The 14895-nt window shown below is 37.3% G+C and overlaps 1 protein-coding gene across 2 annotated transcripts in view; it reads left to right on the top strand.

The window, feature by feature from the left end:
• Nucleotides 1-14895, top strand: part of SMURF2 (SMAD specific E3 ubiquitin protein ligase 2) — a 112447-nt gene that overhangs the window by 89599 nt on the left and 7953 nt on the right. For both annotated transcript variants that reach the window (XM_037069716.1, XM_037069715.1), the window contains 6 exons: nt 1531-1689; nt 5001-5196; nt 6691-6794; nt 9988-10102; nt 11877-12055; nt 12875-13012. In XM_037069716.1, the coding sequence (XP_036925611.1) occupies nt 1531-1689; nt 5001-5196; nt 6691-6794; nt 9988-10102; nt 11877-12055; nt 12875-13012 (891 nt within the window). The remainder of the gene's footprint in view (nt 1-1530; nt 1690-5000; nt 5197-6690; nt 6795-9987; nt 10103-11876; nt 12056-12874; nt 13013-14895) is intronic.

Below are 14895 nucleotides of genomic sequence, written 5' to 3'. Positions count from 1 at the left end.
ATCTAACTCTGTGGTTTATTGTTTCCACTGACTCTCAGTCATCCGGACTTTCCTTTTTGAAGTGTTTAGTGATCTTTGTGAATTTGTTAGATCTTAATTGGTTTGAGTTCTGTGGACCTGAAGTAGGAATTTAGGAAGTTTTCCTGGAATCACTTCATCCATCCTTTTAGTTCTCAGCTTGGGGGGACAGTTTCACATTTCCTTTTCCAACTTTGCTGCTGGCCTGAGACTGTTTCCCAATTAAGCTACACACCAGTAAGCCTGCCCTTCTGCTTCCCTGCTGCTCAGGGTTAGGGAAGGATTTTTAGAACTTTTCCCTTGACTGTGTTGAGACTCACGTTGTGTCAAATAGTGCGTTCTTTTCAAGCTTTAGTTGTTCTGCAGTGGAAGAGTCTCTTGGAGCACCTATAAGCAGAAGCCAGAATTACTGTTTTAAAAAAATCTGTGGATGCTTGTATGTGCCCATCACTGTGTTTCATTACGACCAAGAAGAGATTATTTCAGGCAATTTTTCTTCTAGTTTAACTTTTAAAACATGATTTTGATGAAGTTTGTCACTATAATTATCTGTTTAAGTTTACATTAGACATGCTGCTTTTATATCATTTTTTTAGGTCCTGTATATCTTTGTTTTTATATAATGGTATTTTAGGAATGCGTAATACAGCTGTGGCTGGCAAGGCTCAGTGGATTGAGCACCAGCCTGCAAACCGAAGGGTCACTGGTTCAGTTCCCTGTCAGGGCACATGCCTGGGTTGTGTGCCAGGTCCCCAGTCAGGGCATGTGTGAGGGGCCACTGATGGATGTTATTCTCCCTCTCTTTCTTCCTCCCTTCTCCTCTCTGTAAAAATAAATAAAGAACATCTAAAAAAAAGAATATGTGATACAGTAACAATGGTCTTTGGTCCATTAAAGTCTTTTTGCTTTTTTCATTGTAGCAGTAAGCCCTAGAGTGTTATTCCTGCATGTCTTAAACAGGTTCTTCATTCACTAGCTTTATAGCTTTCAGAATTCAAAGTGGAGAAGTTATGCTTTAAAATGTATACGGTAATTATTTTTAAGATCATAATTTTAATATTTCTAGTTTTTCTTTGTGGGAGAGCTTGAAATTAATAGTAAAATGAACACTTATTTACACAAATTTTATGGTGTAGTAATGATAGAAAGAACTGAAGAGAAATTTTAGAAAATGCTTAATTCCTTATACCACTGACATTTGTAAAACAGTATTTTGTAAGATAAGTATTGAAGTACAGTTTATGCTGGCAAGTGTTGTGATTGCTTTTATATTAATTTAAAATCTGTGTCGCATTAAAGCCCAGGAACAAACTTTCTGAACCATTTATGGATTGGGTTTTGAATATGCAAGTTTGTTAAACCGTTGGGAATTAAAGATTCCAGTTGAACATCTCAAGTTTCTGAAACAATACATTTTCTCAGACTTCATGGAATTGTTTTGTGTCATTTACACTTGCTTGGCTCAGCAGGCCCAGCAATGAGGTATTTTTTATTTTATATTTGTTTTTGCAGGGATCTTAGCAACATCAATTGTGAAGAGCTTGGTCCATTGCCTCCTGGATGGGAGATCCGTAATACGGCAACAGGCAGAGTTTACTTTGTTGACCATAACAACAGAACAACACAATTTACAGATCCTCGGCTCTCTGCTAACTTGCATTTAGTTTTAAAGTAAGTTTTTGAAACAGGGTATGTGAAAATGCGAGTCTGAACAAGAGAAGACTGATGATGCTGTTTGTGATCACTGATAGGGTGTCTGCTGTCTTCAGTTGTAAATCACTTTTGTTGAACAAAATTTTATATAAGAACAAGTCAAGTTTTACTTTGATGTATGAGTATTTTAATCCCACTGTGCTTAAAGTAGCCACCTGTCCTGAAATGTTAGGAGAAGGGTATATGTCAGAGGTGCACCCTGGCACACCTGAAGAGACAGGCTGCTTTATGGAGTGGATGAATATTTATCCCCCAGGAGTGTATCAGAAATTGCGCCACGATAGCTGAGTGCACTCCGGAGCCTTTTTTACTGTTAGTTTTGTTTTCTACCTTGTCTTGTTTCCTGTTTGCAGGACATAGTTTTTCATACAATTCTTTGCGAATGGACTCAGTGTACCTTGGATTTTTTTTAATCGGCTTTATCGAAATGTAATTGACATACAGTACACACTGTGCATATTTAAAATGTACAGTTTAAGTTTTGACATATTATACACCCACAAAACCCACCACAGTGAGGATAGTGAACAATATCTATCATCCTAAAAATTTTCTTGTGCCTTTTTGTAATTCCCCCTCCTGTCCCTTCCTGTGGGGCTTCCACCCTCATTTCCTGGGGCTGCTGTGAAATGCCACAACTAGAAATTCATTCTCTCGCAATTCTGGAGGCCAGAGGTTCAGACTCAAGTTGTTAGCAAGGCTTTGTTCCTTCTGGAGGCTCTGAAGGAAAATTTGTTCCTTCCCTCTCACCTAGCTTTTGGTGGTTTCTGGAAATTTTGCTGTTCCTTGGCTTGTAGACATGCCATCCCAGTTCGTGTTTTCACGTGGCCATCTGTGATCTGTTTCTACCCAAGGAACTTATGACACCAAGTGTCATACCTATCAATTCTCCAAGTCTCCAGACACCAGCTGGGTGCACAACAATTGAATACAGTGCGACAGTGCGTGCAGTTAGTGTCAGGCCCCACAGGTTAAGGACTCAGTCCCTCAAAACCATCCTGACTTCAGATGCTAACTCCAAGTCCCAGGTCTTACTAGTTGGTGTTGTGTTGGGGAGTTCAGTAGCTTCCTAGCATGGCTCACTGAACCAGGGAAGTGCTTTGTTATTATCAGTGTGTTGCAGACGATACAACTGCCAGCAGTCTGTGAGAGTTGTAGTTGCTGTGCACCCCACCAACACTTAATGCCTTATTGAGACATTCTGATTGGTGTGTAGTGGTTTCTCTCATTATCATTTAAATTCGCATTTCTCTCAACGTCTGATGATGTTGAACATCCTTTTCTGTGCTTTTTGTCATCTCTGTATCTTTGGTGAAATTTTTTGCCTCCTCTTTAAAAAAGTTGATTTTTTAAAAACTTTTTGAGTTTTGAGAGTTTTCTTTACATATTTGCAATGCAATCTTATATCAGGTATTTTCTTTGGAAAGCTTTTTCTTCTAGTCTGTGACTTGTCTTTTCATTTTCTTAATGGTGTCTTATAAAGAGCTGTCTTTCAAAGAAAAGTTTTCTTTGAAATTTTGATGAAGTTCAATTATCCATTTGTTCTTTTATGAATTGCTTTTGGTGTCATAACTAAGAATCCTTTGCCTAACACAAGTTATAACAGTTTATTTCTGTGTTTCAGAAGTTAGGGTTTTAGGTTTTACATTGAGGTCTCTGATCCATTTTGAGTTAAATTTTTGTATCTGGTGTAAGATATACCCAAGCTCATATTTTTTCTTTTGCATGCGATGAATATAATTGTTTAGGGACTATTTTAAAAATATATTCTGTTTTTGCCCAGGCTAGTGTAGCTCAGTGGACTGGGCACGGGCCTGCAAACCAAAGGATTGCGGTTCAATTCCCAGTCGGGGCACATGCCTGGGTTGCAGGCCAGTTCCCAGCAGGGGATGCACGAGAGGCAACTGTACATTGATATTTCTCTCCCTCTCTCCTTTCCTTCCCCTGTAAAGATAAATAAATAAAATCCTTAAATAAAATATATTGTTTTGATTTTTTGTATACATGTGTAAAAAACACCTATATTATAAAAGTTTGTGAGAGTACTAAACAGTGATTTGTAATTTTCATCAAAGATGCATTTTCTCTCCATAGTTACGTTTTACGTATAAAATTTGGTCTAGTACATAAGAACCACTCTGTGTAAAAGTAAGTTTGGGTGATTTGTCAGAGACCTGAAAGTTATTTTTGTTTTATCATAGCTACCATTGCCCTTTACCTGTAAGTTAGGAGATTGTGTTCTTCTCTGTTATGTGCAAAAACTCCAACCGAATCACTCAATGTCTCCATATGCATCAGTAGCAAATTATCTGACTTTTAGTTTCTTGACAACTTACTGGAATTAACTACTTCATTATATCATAAGGTTCTTCAAAAAATTCTTAAAGGAGAATCAAAATATCTCTAGGTAACTTGCTTTTTAAAAATTACTGTTATTTATGCTATATCTGAAAGATTATTTTATGTGTTTGAGGTAACTCATATATGTGTGGTTAGAAGTCATTTTAGCACAACAGTGTGAACATACTTCCATTGACCATATGCTTAAAAATGGTTAAAATGGTAAGTTTTATGTTACATATATTTTACCACAATAAAGGAAAAGTAGTCACTCTGCTAAGCATTTAGACTTGTTTGTAAAGTGCTCACTTCTCGGTGCCAGTCCCGTCACGTGACCGCCCGCGTTCCTGTGGCCTAGAGGCGTATGTGTAGGAGAAGGGCCCCAGCCTGCCTGCCTGCCTGGCTGCCTGCCTGTGCAGACTGTGCGTCTCTTCCAGAGGCACAGACTCGAGATAACAGGCACAACAGAGCTTGGCATAGGCCAGAATTTTAAAATAGGTAACAGTAAATTATGCAGAAGAAAGATGGAAATGGTATCTGAGAAATTTGTTCTCAACAGCTGTATAAAGCTTCACAGATGAAACTCCATTGTCCAATTCCATAAATTCATATGGCTTCTGAGAAATAAACTTTGGAGCTAGTTTATCAGTGTTGAAAAGGACAAACCAAGAACTCAGTATGGCATGGAAATGATATTGCTAGACTTGTTTTATGGTATAATGCTATTATAATATATAGTAGTACATTAAATGTACTATTATATGTATAATATACATATGTATGATGTATTATACATATGTATAATGGTATAATTGTAATTATACAATTATAATTGTATACTTGTATACAATGTATACATTGTAAATAAATGTATAATTGTAATCTTTTCCATGTAAATATTTTTATAGTATTTTTGTTTACTTTTCTAGTCGGCAGAACCAGTTGAAAGACCAGCAGCAACAGCAAGTGGTGTCCTTATGCCCTGATGACACAGAGTGCCTGACAGTCCCACGGTACAAGCGAGACCTGGTTCAGAAACTAAAGATTTTGCGGCAGGAACTCTCCCAGCAGCAGCCTCAGGCTGGCCATTGCCGCATTGAGGTTTCCAGGGAAGAGATTTTTGAGGTAAACGTACAAGTCTTCTTTTAAAATAGAGAAAAATTAGGATTTAATGTGTTGCTCTCTGTTTTCCAAGAATACTTTTGGGGACTCTTTAGAATGGGGAGAGTTTCCATTAATTTCTCTTTTAATTGTGGAGACTAAAGGCAATAAATAATATTGGAGAGATTTAGTGTATAAGAAAAATATTTAAATGAGGTGAAGAGTGTTCTAGTTGGTCTAGTTGTTTGGTGGTCAACTTGGTCTCTGCATTGCAAATATTTAATGTTAGTGAGTTTTAAAAGACCACAAGTATTATCCATCCCTTACTTCCTAATTCTTCCAAAAGGTAAAGGACTCTTAAATCAGAAAATCATTTTGTTTAATTACTCTTGGACTACTTCCTTATTTCATTGAAAATCTTCCTTTTTAATATATTCTTTTATCTTTGGATTTTATAGCCCTAACATCAACTTCAGAGTTCTTACATAATTGGTGGCAAAGTTCCAAGTCACAGATTTCCCACTCATTAGTGGGTTCCTGGGCAAGATGTTTGGGGACTTGATTATTGTTTTCCTAAAGGATGAACTTTTTTCTCTCAGAACAGTTCTGGCCTTGTATGTAGTCAGTCATTTGTATTTTAAAATAATATAACACTGCTGATTTAATGAAGAGAACACTAATGATTACGTATGTTCTTTTGGAAATTTTTTTTCTTAACCTTTATTTTCTATTGGTGCTGATGACCTAGAATTAGGTAATCCATCTTTAAAAATTTTGGTACTTCTATCAAATTCTGTTTTTAATATGAAAGGAATCACTACTATGGTTCATAGAACTTAAATGTGGAATTTTGCGGCCCTGGCTGGGTGGTTCAGTTGCTTAGAGTAGGGTCCTGATACGCGTAGGTTGCAGGTTCAGTCTGTGGTTGGGGTGTGTACAGGAAGCAACCAGTGAGTACATAAGTAAGTGGAACAGCAGATTGGCCTCTCTCTCTTTCTCCTGTCCCTTTCTCTCCACCCTCCCTCCCTTTCACCCTCCTTCTCTCTAAAAAAAATCAATAAATAATATTCAAATATGGAACTTTGCACTCAGTAGGCTTTTAATCATCTGCCCTGGCTGGTGTGGCTAAGTGGATTGAGTGCAGGCCTGCGAACCACATGATCGAGGTTCGATTCCCAGACAGGGCACATGCCTGGGTTGCAGGCCAGTTCCCAGCGAGGGACTCATGGGAGGCAACCATACATTGATGAAAAGAAAAAAAGAAAGAAGAAAAATGTTTAAAAAAAAGAAAAAAATTAATTTATCATCTGAATTGGTTTCAGTAGTATTAAGCTATATTCATTTTGTTTTTAGAAGTTCCAAGAGGTTTCAAACACTTGGAGTTTATTCATTAATTTGATTGTTGAACTTCACCTTTCAACATTTTAAATAAAAATGTTTTGTAGGTGGAATGGGAGGGGGAGTTTAAATAATAGGCTAAAAGCACCTCGTAATTACAGTATATTAACTTTTTTTCAGGAGTCATATCGACAGGTCATGAAAATGAGACCAAAAGATCTCTGGAAGCGATTAATGATAAAATTTCGTGGAGAAGAAGGTCTTGACTACGGAGGGGTTGCCAGGTAAAGACGTGCTTATCAGAAAATAACGTATGGCTCCTTATATTTACAAATTTAAGGTACTCCCTGTGGTGTAACCTTCTCATTGATATTTTTCATAGTGTGATATTCCCTAACATTTGCAATAGGAGGATATTCTTTCTTATTTATTTATTTATAATATGTGTGAGGAGGTGGATTTTTTTAAAAGATTTTTAAAATTTATTTTTAGAGGGGATGTGGGGTGGAAGGAGAGATGTAATGGATCATGTAGCCCAATGAGACTTCCTCTGAAGATTAGCTGCAGCCCTGCATCGACTATTAGTAGACCTGCGGGCCCTGTATTTTCTTCATCTCTCTTCTTCACTACACATTATTCCTTCTGCTGTATGTTGTCAGGAACAGTCTTGAGACTTTAATGACATAATGTAAACTGAATACCGTTCCCCTTCACTTCCATTGCTGTGCTTTTTTAACCTTATTCAAGGAGTGTGTGTGTGTGTGTGTGTGTGCGTGTGTGAGATCAATGGTCCTTATGTTCTATTCATACATAAAGTATCTTTTTTCCAGGTGCGCAATTTCACTTTATGTAAGTGTGGCAGAAACATCGTAGAGAACTATAATGTATTACCATTTCCCCAATCTAAATCCATTCTTAATTAAATTTTATTTCTACTGAGTCCCATAATTGTTACTTAACATTACTTGCTTTCATCTGTAGACTTATTTTCATCCTGTGACCTTTTTAACTGCAAATGGGTAGTTTTCTTTAGTTTGGGTATTTAGAGTTGGTCATTTATACATCACACTTAGTACTTGCTATGGAATTGTTATGATTTATTCTTAACTCGATTTTGAATGCTTATTGAGAAAACCTGTTAATTATCTGCTAATGGACTCTAAATGCTATAATTATATGGATAGACCAAATAAGTAGGTTTTTTGTTGTTTATTTATTTTTTATTAAAAAGACTGTATTTATTTATTTTTAGAGAGGGAGAAACATTGATGTGAGAGAGAAACATCAATCAGTTGCCTCTAGTAGGTGCCCCAACAAGGGATCAAACCCACAACCCATGCATATGTGCTAACTGGGATTGAATACATGACCTTTCACTTTGTGGAACGATGCCCAGGCAACTGAGCCATACTGGTCAGGGCTGTCGTTTGTCTCTTAACCTGCTACTCTCATGGTTTTGGCAGACTAAAAGGGAGTGGCAGTGAACTGTTTTTTTCTGATCTTTCTCTGTAGTAGGACCCAAAAGCAGTAGAGTTCTGCTTTGATGTATGTTCTAAATACTTGGTGAAACAAAACAAAAATTTGAATTTTCTTTAAAAAAAACATGTATAAAGGCATATAAGACATGTCAGGTGAGTAGTTACTTATGTGGAGACCTCACTAGTTTTTTTTTTTTAAGATTTTATTTATTTATCTTTAGAGAGGGGAAGGGAAGGAGAGAGGAAGAGAAATGTCAATGTGTGGTCGCCTCTCATGTGTCCCCTGCTGGGAACTGGCCTGCAACCCAGGCATGTGCCCTGACTGGAAATTAAACCGTGATCTTTTGGTTTGCAGGCCCAGGCTCAATCCACTGAGCCACACCATCCAGGGCTCACCTCACTTGTTTTTAATCTCTAGAGTTTTTCAAATATAAAATAAGTGGTAGTGATTTGAGCTAGATTCTATCACATTATAGAATTTAAAAACATAGTTCTTTAACTTCTTGTTAAAAGCATTTCATTGTATTTCCTTAAAATATATTATTTGGAGTGTTTAATCCATAACAACAACATGTCATTTAGATACCTTTTCTAGATGAGGAATGATAAGAATTGAGACTTAAACTACATCTCTTTAAGTCCTAAACTAGTGATTGTATGAGGGAGGACCCCCCCCCCAAAAAAAACCCCCACCAGTATTATCTTATGGAGGGTGGGCCCCTTGTAGTAAAGGCTTCCCCTGCTAGATGAGTGTTTTAGGAACCCATCTGTATCAGTGTACTAGCTGGTGTTGCTGTGAGAGGTTGCATTCAGCCTCAGTGAATTTTTTTTTGAAGATTCTTTCCATGCATTTTTCCATTTCATGATGGGTGATTTACAAATGCGCCTGCCTACACCGCACTGCGTGTTCAGCAGTGTTTGACCAGAAATGGCATGACCTCTGTGCCCCACCTTCCCTATCACTAGATCTCATCCTGAGAGACTTTTTTTTTTGTTTCCCTGGATGAAAAAAGTCCTCAAAGAGAAACATTTTGCCATTGTAGAAGAGGTGAAACAAAAAATGGCAGAAGCCCTAAAAGGCATCAAAATTGACAAATTCAAAAACTGTTTTGAGGTGGAAAAATGTCTTAATAGGTATATTGCATCAAATGGAGAGGACTTTGAAGGTGACTGAAGTTTAAACATATAAGTACTCAATTTTTAAAAATAAATTCCATTTTTGGATCCCCCTTATATTTCAGTTATGAATAAGTTACCTTTCATACTTTGAGAAATATGAAGGATTTAATAAATTTAAGGTGATAGTCCTCTTTATTATGAGGTTTTATAAATATTGATGTACACTTGAAACTGAGAAGTGATATAGAATACACCAAAAGATATGGGCTGGGGCGAGCAGGTACTTTTTGGTTGTTCTGTACCATTTCCCGGTTTCCAGTGACCACTTACACTTTTATCATGGGATGTTTTAGGGATTACACAAAAAAGATGATGAAATGGATAATGACATTTTCTTACTAAAACAACACCAACAACAAAATGTATCCTGTCCAAAAGTGAGCATAATGCTGTATTATAGATATGTTAATTATAGTATAAATCTTCCATGATAGGAGCAGATGAGGATAATGTAGATCACCTGAATATTTTGAACAATATCCTTCCCTTTATATTTTATGGATTATAAATTTACTTAGCAATTAAAAGGAGAAGACCACTGGGGTGCATCATATAATTAGTAGTCAGCACTTCTGGGTAATACCTTTATACTCACTGCTGCTAATCTGTCATAAAATTGCCCCAAATGAATGAGAAGTGATTGCATCATAACAAAACAAGAGTTTTCATTTGCTTTTGGGCATGGTAGATTATTCCAATGTAATCTTATGCAACTAATTATTTTATTTTCTTTAATTTTTTTTTGCTAAAATGATTAATAGCATTTTAGTAAAAATATATTAATTAACACAAAGTTCCTTTGTCACATCTTGTTTTCTAGGGAGTGGTTATATCTCTTGTCACATGAAATGTTGAATCCATACTATGGCCTCTTCCAGTATTCAAGGGATGATATCTATACACTGCAGATCAATCCTGATTCTGCAGTTAACCCGGTATGATTGCTGGTTCCAATGATATGAATTAACTTATGACCTACAATACTTTTCATCTTTAAATGTCAATGTAGTTTATGAAATAGGATTACTCTCTTTGTCCTAGTTACAGATTTTAACTTAGCAGTTTCTCTTTTAGAAAATATTCTCAAGTAAACAGCTGTGGATATATTCAATAGTTTGGACACAGGAACGTATGTTTACTGCGTTATTGTTTATAGTAGCCCCAGTGGAAAACAGCATCGTTGTCCGTAAGCAGGGGTTGATTATATGACAAGAGAAAGACATTAATGATTACAAACATAGATTCTGGAATTAGGCATGACATCATGACATGATCCCATTACATAATAGCTTCGTGACTTTGGGCAAATTCATTGACTTGAGCCTCAATTTTATCATTGCTAATAATGATAATAAATGTGTTTATGCTTTAGAGAAGGGTTGTGACAGTTCAGTGGGCCCATTCACATTAAGTATTCAGCGTAGTGCTATATGTTATTAGCCCTATTATATATTATTTGGCACTCACCACAAGTTAGCAGCTGCTACTGACTTGTTTTTATATTATTTCTATTATTTTTCCATACAAGGGCATATTATTATAGCTATTAAAATGACATTGTGGGATAATAGTTAATGACATGTCAAGATGGTATTTGTGATGTGAAAGGAGGTTATAAAATAGTATGATACAGTTTTGGTAAATATGTACGTATGTAACACTGAAAGGCTCCATCTATGCTATAATACTGACATTCGTTATTTCTGGGTATTAGATTATGGGTGATTTTGTTTTCTTGTTTGTATTTTCTAAGTAGTTGTAGTGAACGTGTATTACTTTTTACAAAGAAACAAAAGCTGTTTTGAAGGTAAGAGGGAGGTTTAAAGATTACTTATTAAATAGAGAAGTGAAAGATTAAAATACAAATACCTAACTAACAAACAATGTATCAGGGGAGACCAGATGTATGCAAGCATGGTAGGGATGCTGGAGTCACTGCAGGGACTCGTTCACAAGGGAAGGCTCTTGGGTGAACATGCTGCCTGGGGAGCTCATTCCTGCCACCGCGGTAGTGACGGTGCACATTGGTTGAGCTTTTATCCTATGCCAGGTCCAGTGCTGGGGTTTTGTCATCTCATTTTACTCCTCACAGAGATCCTTTTTTAGATCCTGTTATTACCTTTATTTTTCCAGATGTGGAAAATTAGTCCTATAGGGGTTTAATAATTTGCCCAAGTATGCATAGCTAGTAACTGGCAGAATCAGGACTCTAGTCCAAGTTAGACATGAAATCTGTGCCCTTAAATCTGAGATGTTTTGCATTTCAGTTTCTGGTTAGGTCAAGGAGATAGGGAAGTTTAGGATTGACAGCTTTTTTTCCACAACAGCCAGGATTGTAAAGATCGCAGCCGGATCTGATAGGAAGAGAGCAGGACCCGTGAGGGGTGTAAGGAAGAAGCTGCAGTGGGACTGTTGTCTGGACTGGTTTCTGGAGATGAATTTTACAAAGTGACTCTGCCCTTTGAGAGAGGCACGGACTCTGGTGTGATATTTGTAACAATGCAGAGTGTCATGAGCCTGCCCAGTAGAAACTCTCCCTAGTGATTATTGAGCTTGGATATGATAGCCTATTCCCTCTAAATAGTTGTAAACTAGAGTATAAGTTAATACTTACTATTAAAAGATTCATGTTGCTTAAATCTTAACTTTTATTAAAAATCTCCTGGAATGTGTCTAATTTGAGTGTTTATATAAACTTTTCAATTTCAGGAACACTTATCGTATTTCCACTTTGTTGGACGAATAATGGGAATGGCTGTGTTTCATGGACATTATATCGATGGTGGTTTCACATTGCCTTTTTATAAACAGTTGCTTGGGAAGTCAATTACCTTGGATGACATGGAATTAGTTGATCCAGATCTTCATAACAGTTTAGTGTGGATACTGTATGTATTGAGTCTTCTGGGTTTTTTTGTAATTAGAATCTGAGCTTTTAAAAAAGATCCAAAATGTTTCAATGGATGTACTTCTTTAAAATTTAAAAAACACACAGAAAATATTTCAATATTAAGAGTGATTATTTGAGTGATAGGACAACATTAGACTTTTTCTTCCTCCTGCTGCTTTCCTGTGTATTTCAAATTCCTAAAAGTGAATGATAGTATTTTAAAAAGGGGGAAAATCTAGTGTATTTTTTAAAAATACTATATATAAATGATTTTCTTGAGGTAGTGCAAGTTTGATTTCAGTCCTGCATGTGTTAAAATAGCAAATTTCTGGGGGTTTATGTGGTGATTCTTGAAACCACACTTTAAAAAGGGTACCTGTAGGAACCAGTTCTGTTTTGTGGGAAGGCATTAGTTTATGAAGATATATTGGCCATACTTATTTTGCCAGCATGAGTGGCTTTCTCATGGGGATACTCAGACATTTGGTTGCTTGGGGGGTACCTAGATTCAAGTAGGGCCTCTTATCTGAAAGCCAAACGTAACTGAAGTTTCCCTACAGCGAGCCTCGCTTTGGCCAGGGCTCTTTCTCTTATTCAAGAAGTGAAATGTTTCCTGTGTTTATGCAGGTTAAAGCTCTTTCACTTTTCTTCCCAAGAACTGGGAGGTGTGGTAGCATAAGAATAGTCAGAGGAATCTGATCTTCTATTTGTCATGCCGTAAAACTCTTAGTTTTATTTGTCTCACCAATTAATACATCTGTAGGGTCTGTATTTTAGATTTTCCAGTTAAGTATCTTTTCTTCTCTTTTCTTTCTAGTGAGAATGATATTACAGGTGTTTTGGATCATACCTTCTGTGTTGAACATAATGCATATGGGGAAATTATCCAGCATGAACTTAAACCAAATGGCAAGAGTATTCCTGTTACCGAAGAAAATAAAAAGGAGTATGTCAGGTAAACATTCCATGTTCTCAAGTCTGAGAATCAGCAGTATGGAAAAAACCATTTAAGTATTTAGGTTGTGTTAGTTATTGCTATAAAATAGGCTTCTGCAGAATTAATGGCTTAAAAACAACTATCATTTAATTATTTCTCACAACACCATGAGTCAGGAGTTTGGGTGAGTGCAGTGCTCCTCTGGGTGGCATCAGCTGGGGCTGGCTCATCAAGATGGCCTCTTCACTCACACACCTGATGACCAGGGAGAATGGTTTCAGGAGTGGAGGGCTGGCTGGAATGGCTGCTGGGTCATCCTCTGGGGCCTAGTCTTCACTGTTGGCCAGGTTCCTTGGTCATCCCACTTGGTGTCAGAGGCCTCTCACTTTCCCCAGGGCCTCTCCCTCCCCAGCAAGGTAGAGGGAATGAGGAGGCTGGTTTCCCAGAACACAAGAGCAGAAGTTGTTGGATCTTTTTAAGGCCTAAGGCCTAAGCCTAGCCTAAGCCCAGAGGTGACTGGCCACTGTCACCTCTGTGCTGTACTGGTTAAAGCAAGTCGCGTGCCAAGCTGTGTTCGCTGTGGAGGAGGGGCTCCACAGACACCAGGAAACGTGGTGCATGGGCGTGTGCGGTGTGGCTACCACGGCTGGCTCTGCAGAAGCCCTTTTGTGCTGTATTACTAGCACATTGTGACTTTAAGGGATAGATAATAAGAAAATGTTCTCCAATCCGAGAACATTTTATAAAATCACCTGTTGATTGAATTTAAAAGTAGTGGGTAGATCATTTGGCTTATGGTACCTAAAGTTCTTCTAAACTTAAAACTATGGCAATCAAATTTAGAAGTTTGAATTTCATCATATGCACACAAAAACATGCATGCTAAACTATTTTTGTATACATTATGTCCCCAAGTCTTGCTGCAATTTTCCTACTTTACACATGTGGCCCATCAGTTTCACAGACTGTTGATTAAGTGTGAGCATTCATGACAAGCATCTATTATATTACTAATTCAAAAAATGAAAGAATGGACCTGGTGTGGACTGTTCAGTTCCTGGCTCCCATTCTCCATGATTCAGTAATGTTTATAGTGTGTAGTGATGATCCCTTACCAAGTACAGTTTTGAGATTATAAAAAGAAAAATGACAAAGAAACCTTTTTGCAGATGTGCAGTTTTGGTGACCCCTTAACCAAACACAAAAGTGAGGTTCCTCAAAGAATAGAATGTTAAGTAACGCTTTCTAAAGTAGAGAACTATTTTTCCGAGTTTAGAAAAGGACTTGCTGACAGGCTTGGAAGGTGACTAGCACTCGGGTGTGTGAAGTGGAGGGGCTTTCCTGGGGAGATTTTTAGAAGGCAGTTCACCCTGGCTGATGTAGCTCAGTGGATTGAGCGCGGGCCTACGAACCAGACGATCATGGTTCAATTCCCAGTAAGGGCACGTGCCTGGGTTGTAGGCCAGTTCCCAGCATGGGACTCAGGAGAGGCAACCATACATTGATATTTCTCTCCTTCTCTCCTTCCCTTCCCCTCGAAGGATAAATAAATAAAATCTTAAAAAAAATTAAAAAGGCAGTTCACTTATAAATTACAAGTCAAAAGCCTGAGTAAAGCTACTCATTAGATGTAGTGCACTTTTTGTTGGTAAATTACTTCTTCCAGGTTTTTTAAAGCCCCAAGGAAACAATGAATATTTAATAAAAATGCTACATCGGCTTTTATTACTTCTCATTTTGGATATGAAGATTTTCTTTACCTTCTCTTCCAACCCTTATGCTGCCCCCAAAATGTAAGCAAAACACCCAACATATTCACGTCATATTTCAAGTGAAACCAGAAAAAATATCATTTTTAGTTGGTTGAGCTCTTTTTTTGTGGTTATTGGCATGCATGCCAG

The sequence above is a fragment of the Sturnira hondurensis genome, unplaced genomic scaffold (genome assembly GCF_014824575.4).
Source record: "Sturnira hondurensis isolate 20B ecotype Veracruz unplaced genomic scaffold, ASM1482457v3 Scaffold0018728, whole genome shotgun sequence".
NCBI lineage: Eukaryota > Metazoa > Chordata > Mammalia > Chiroptera > Phyllostomidae > Sturnira > Sturnira hondurensis.
The sequence above is the reverse complement of the archived record's forward strand: the minus strand, read 5'-3'. Positions and strand labels throughout refer to the sequence as shown.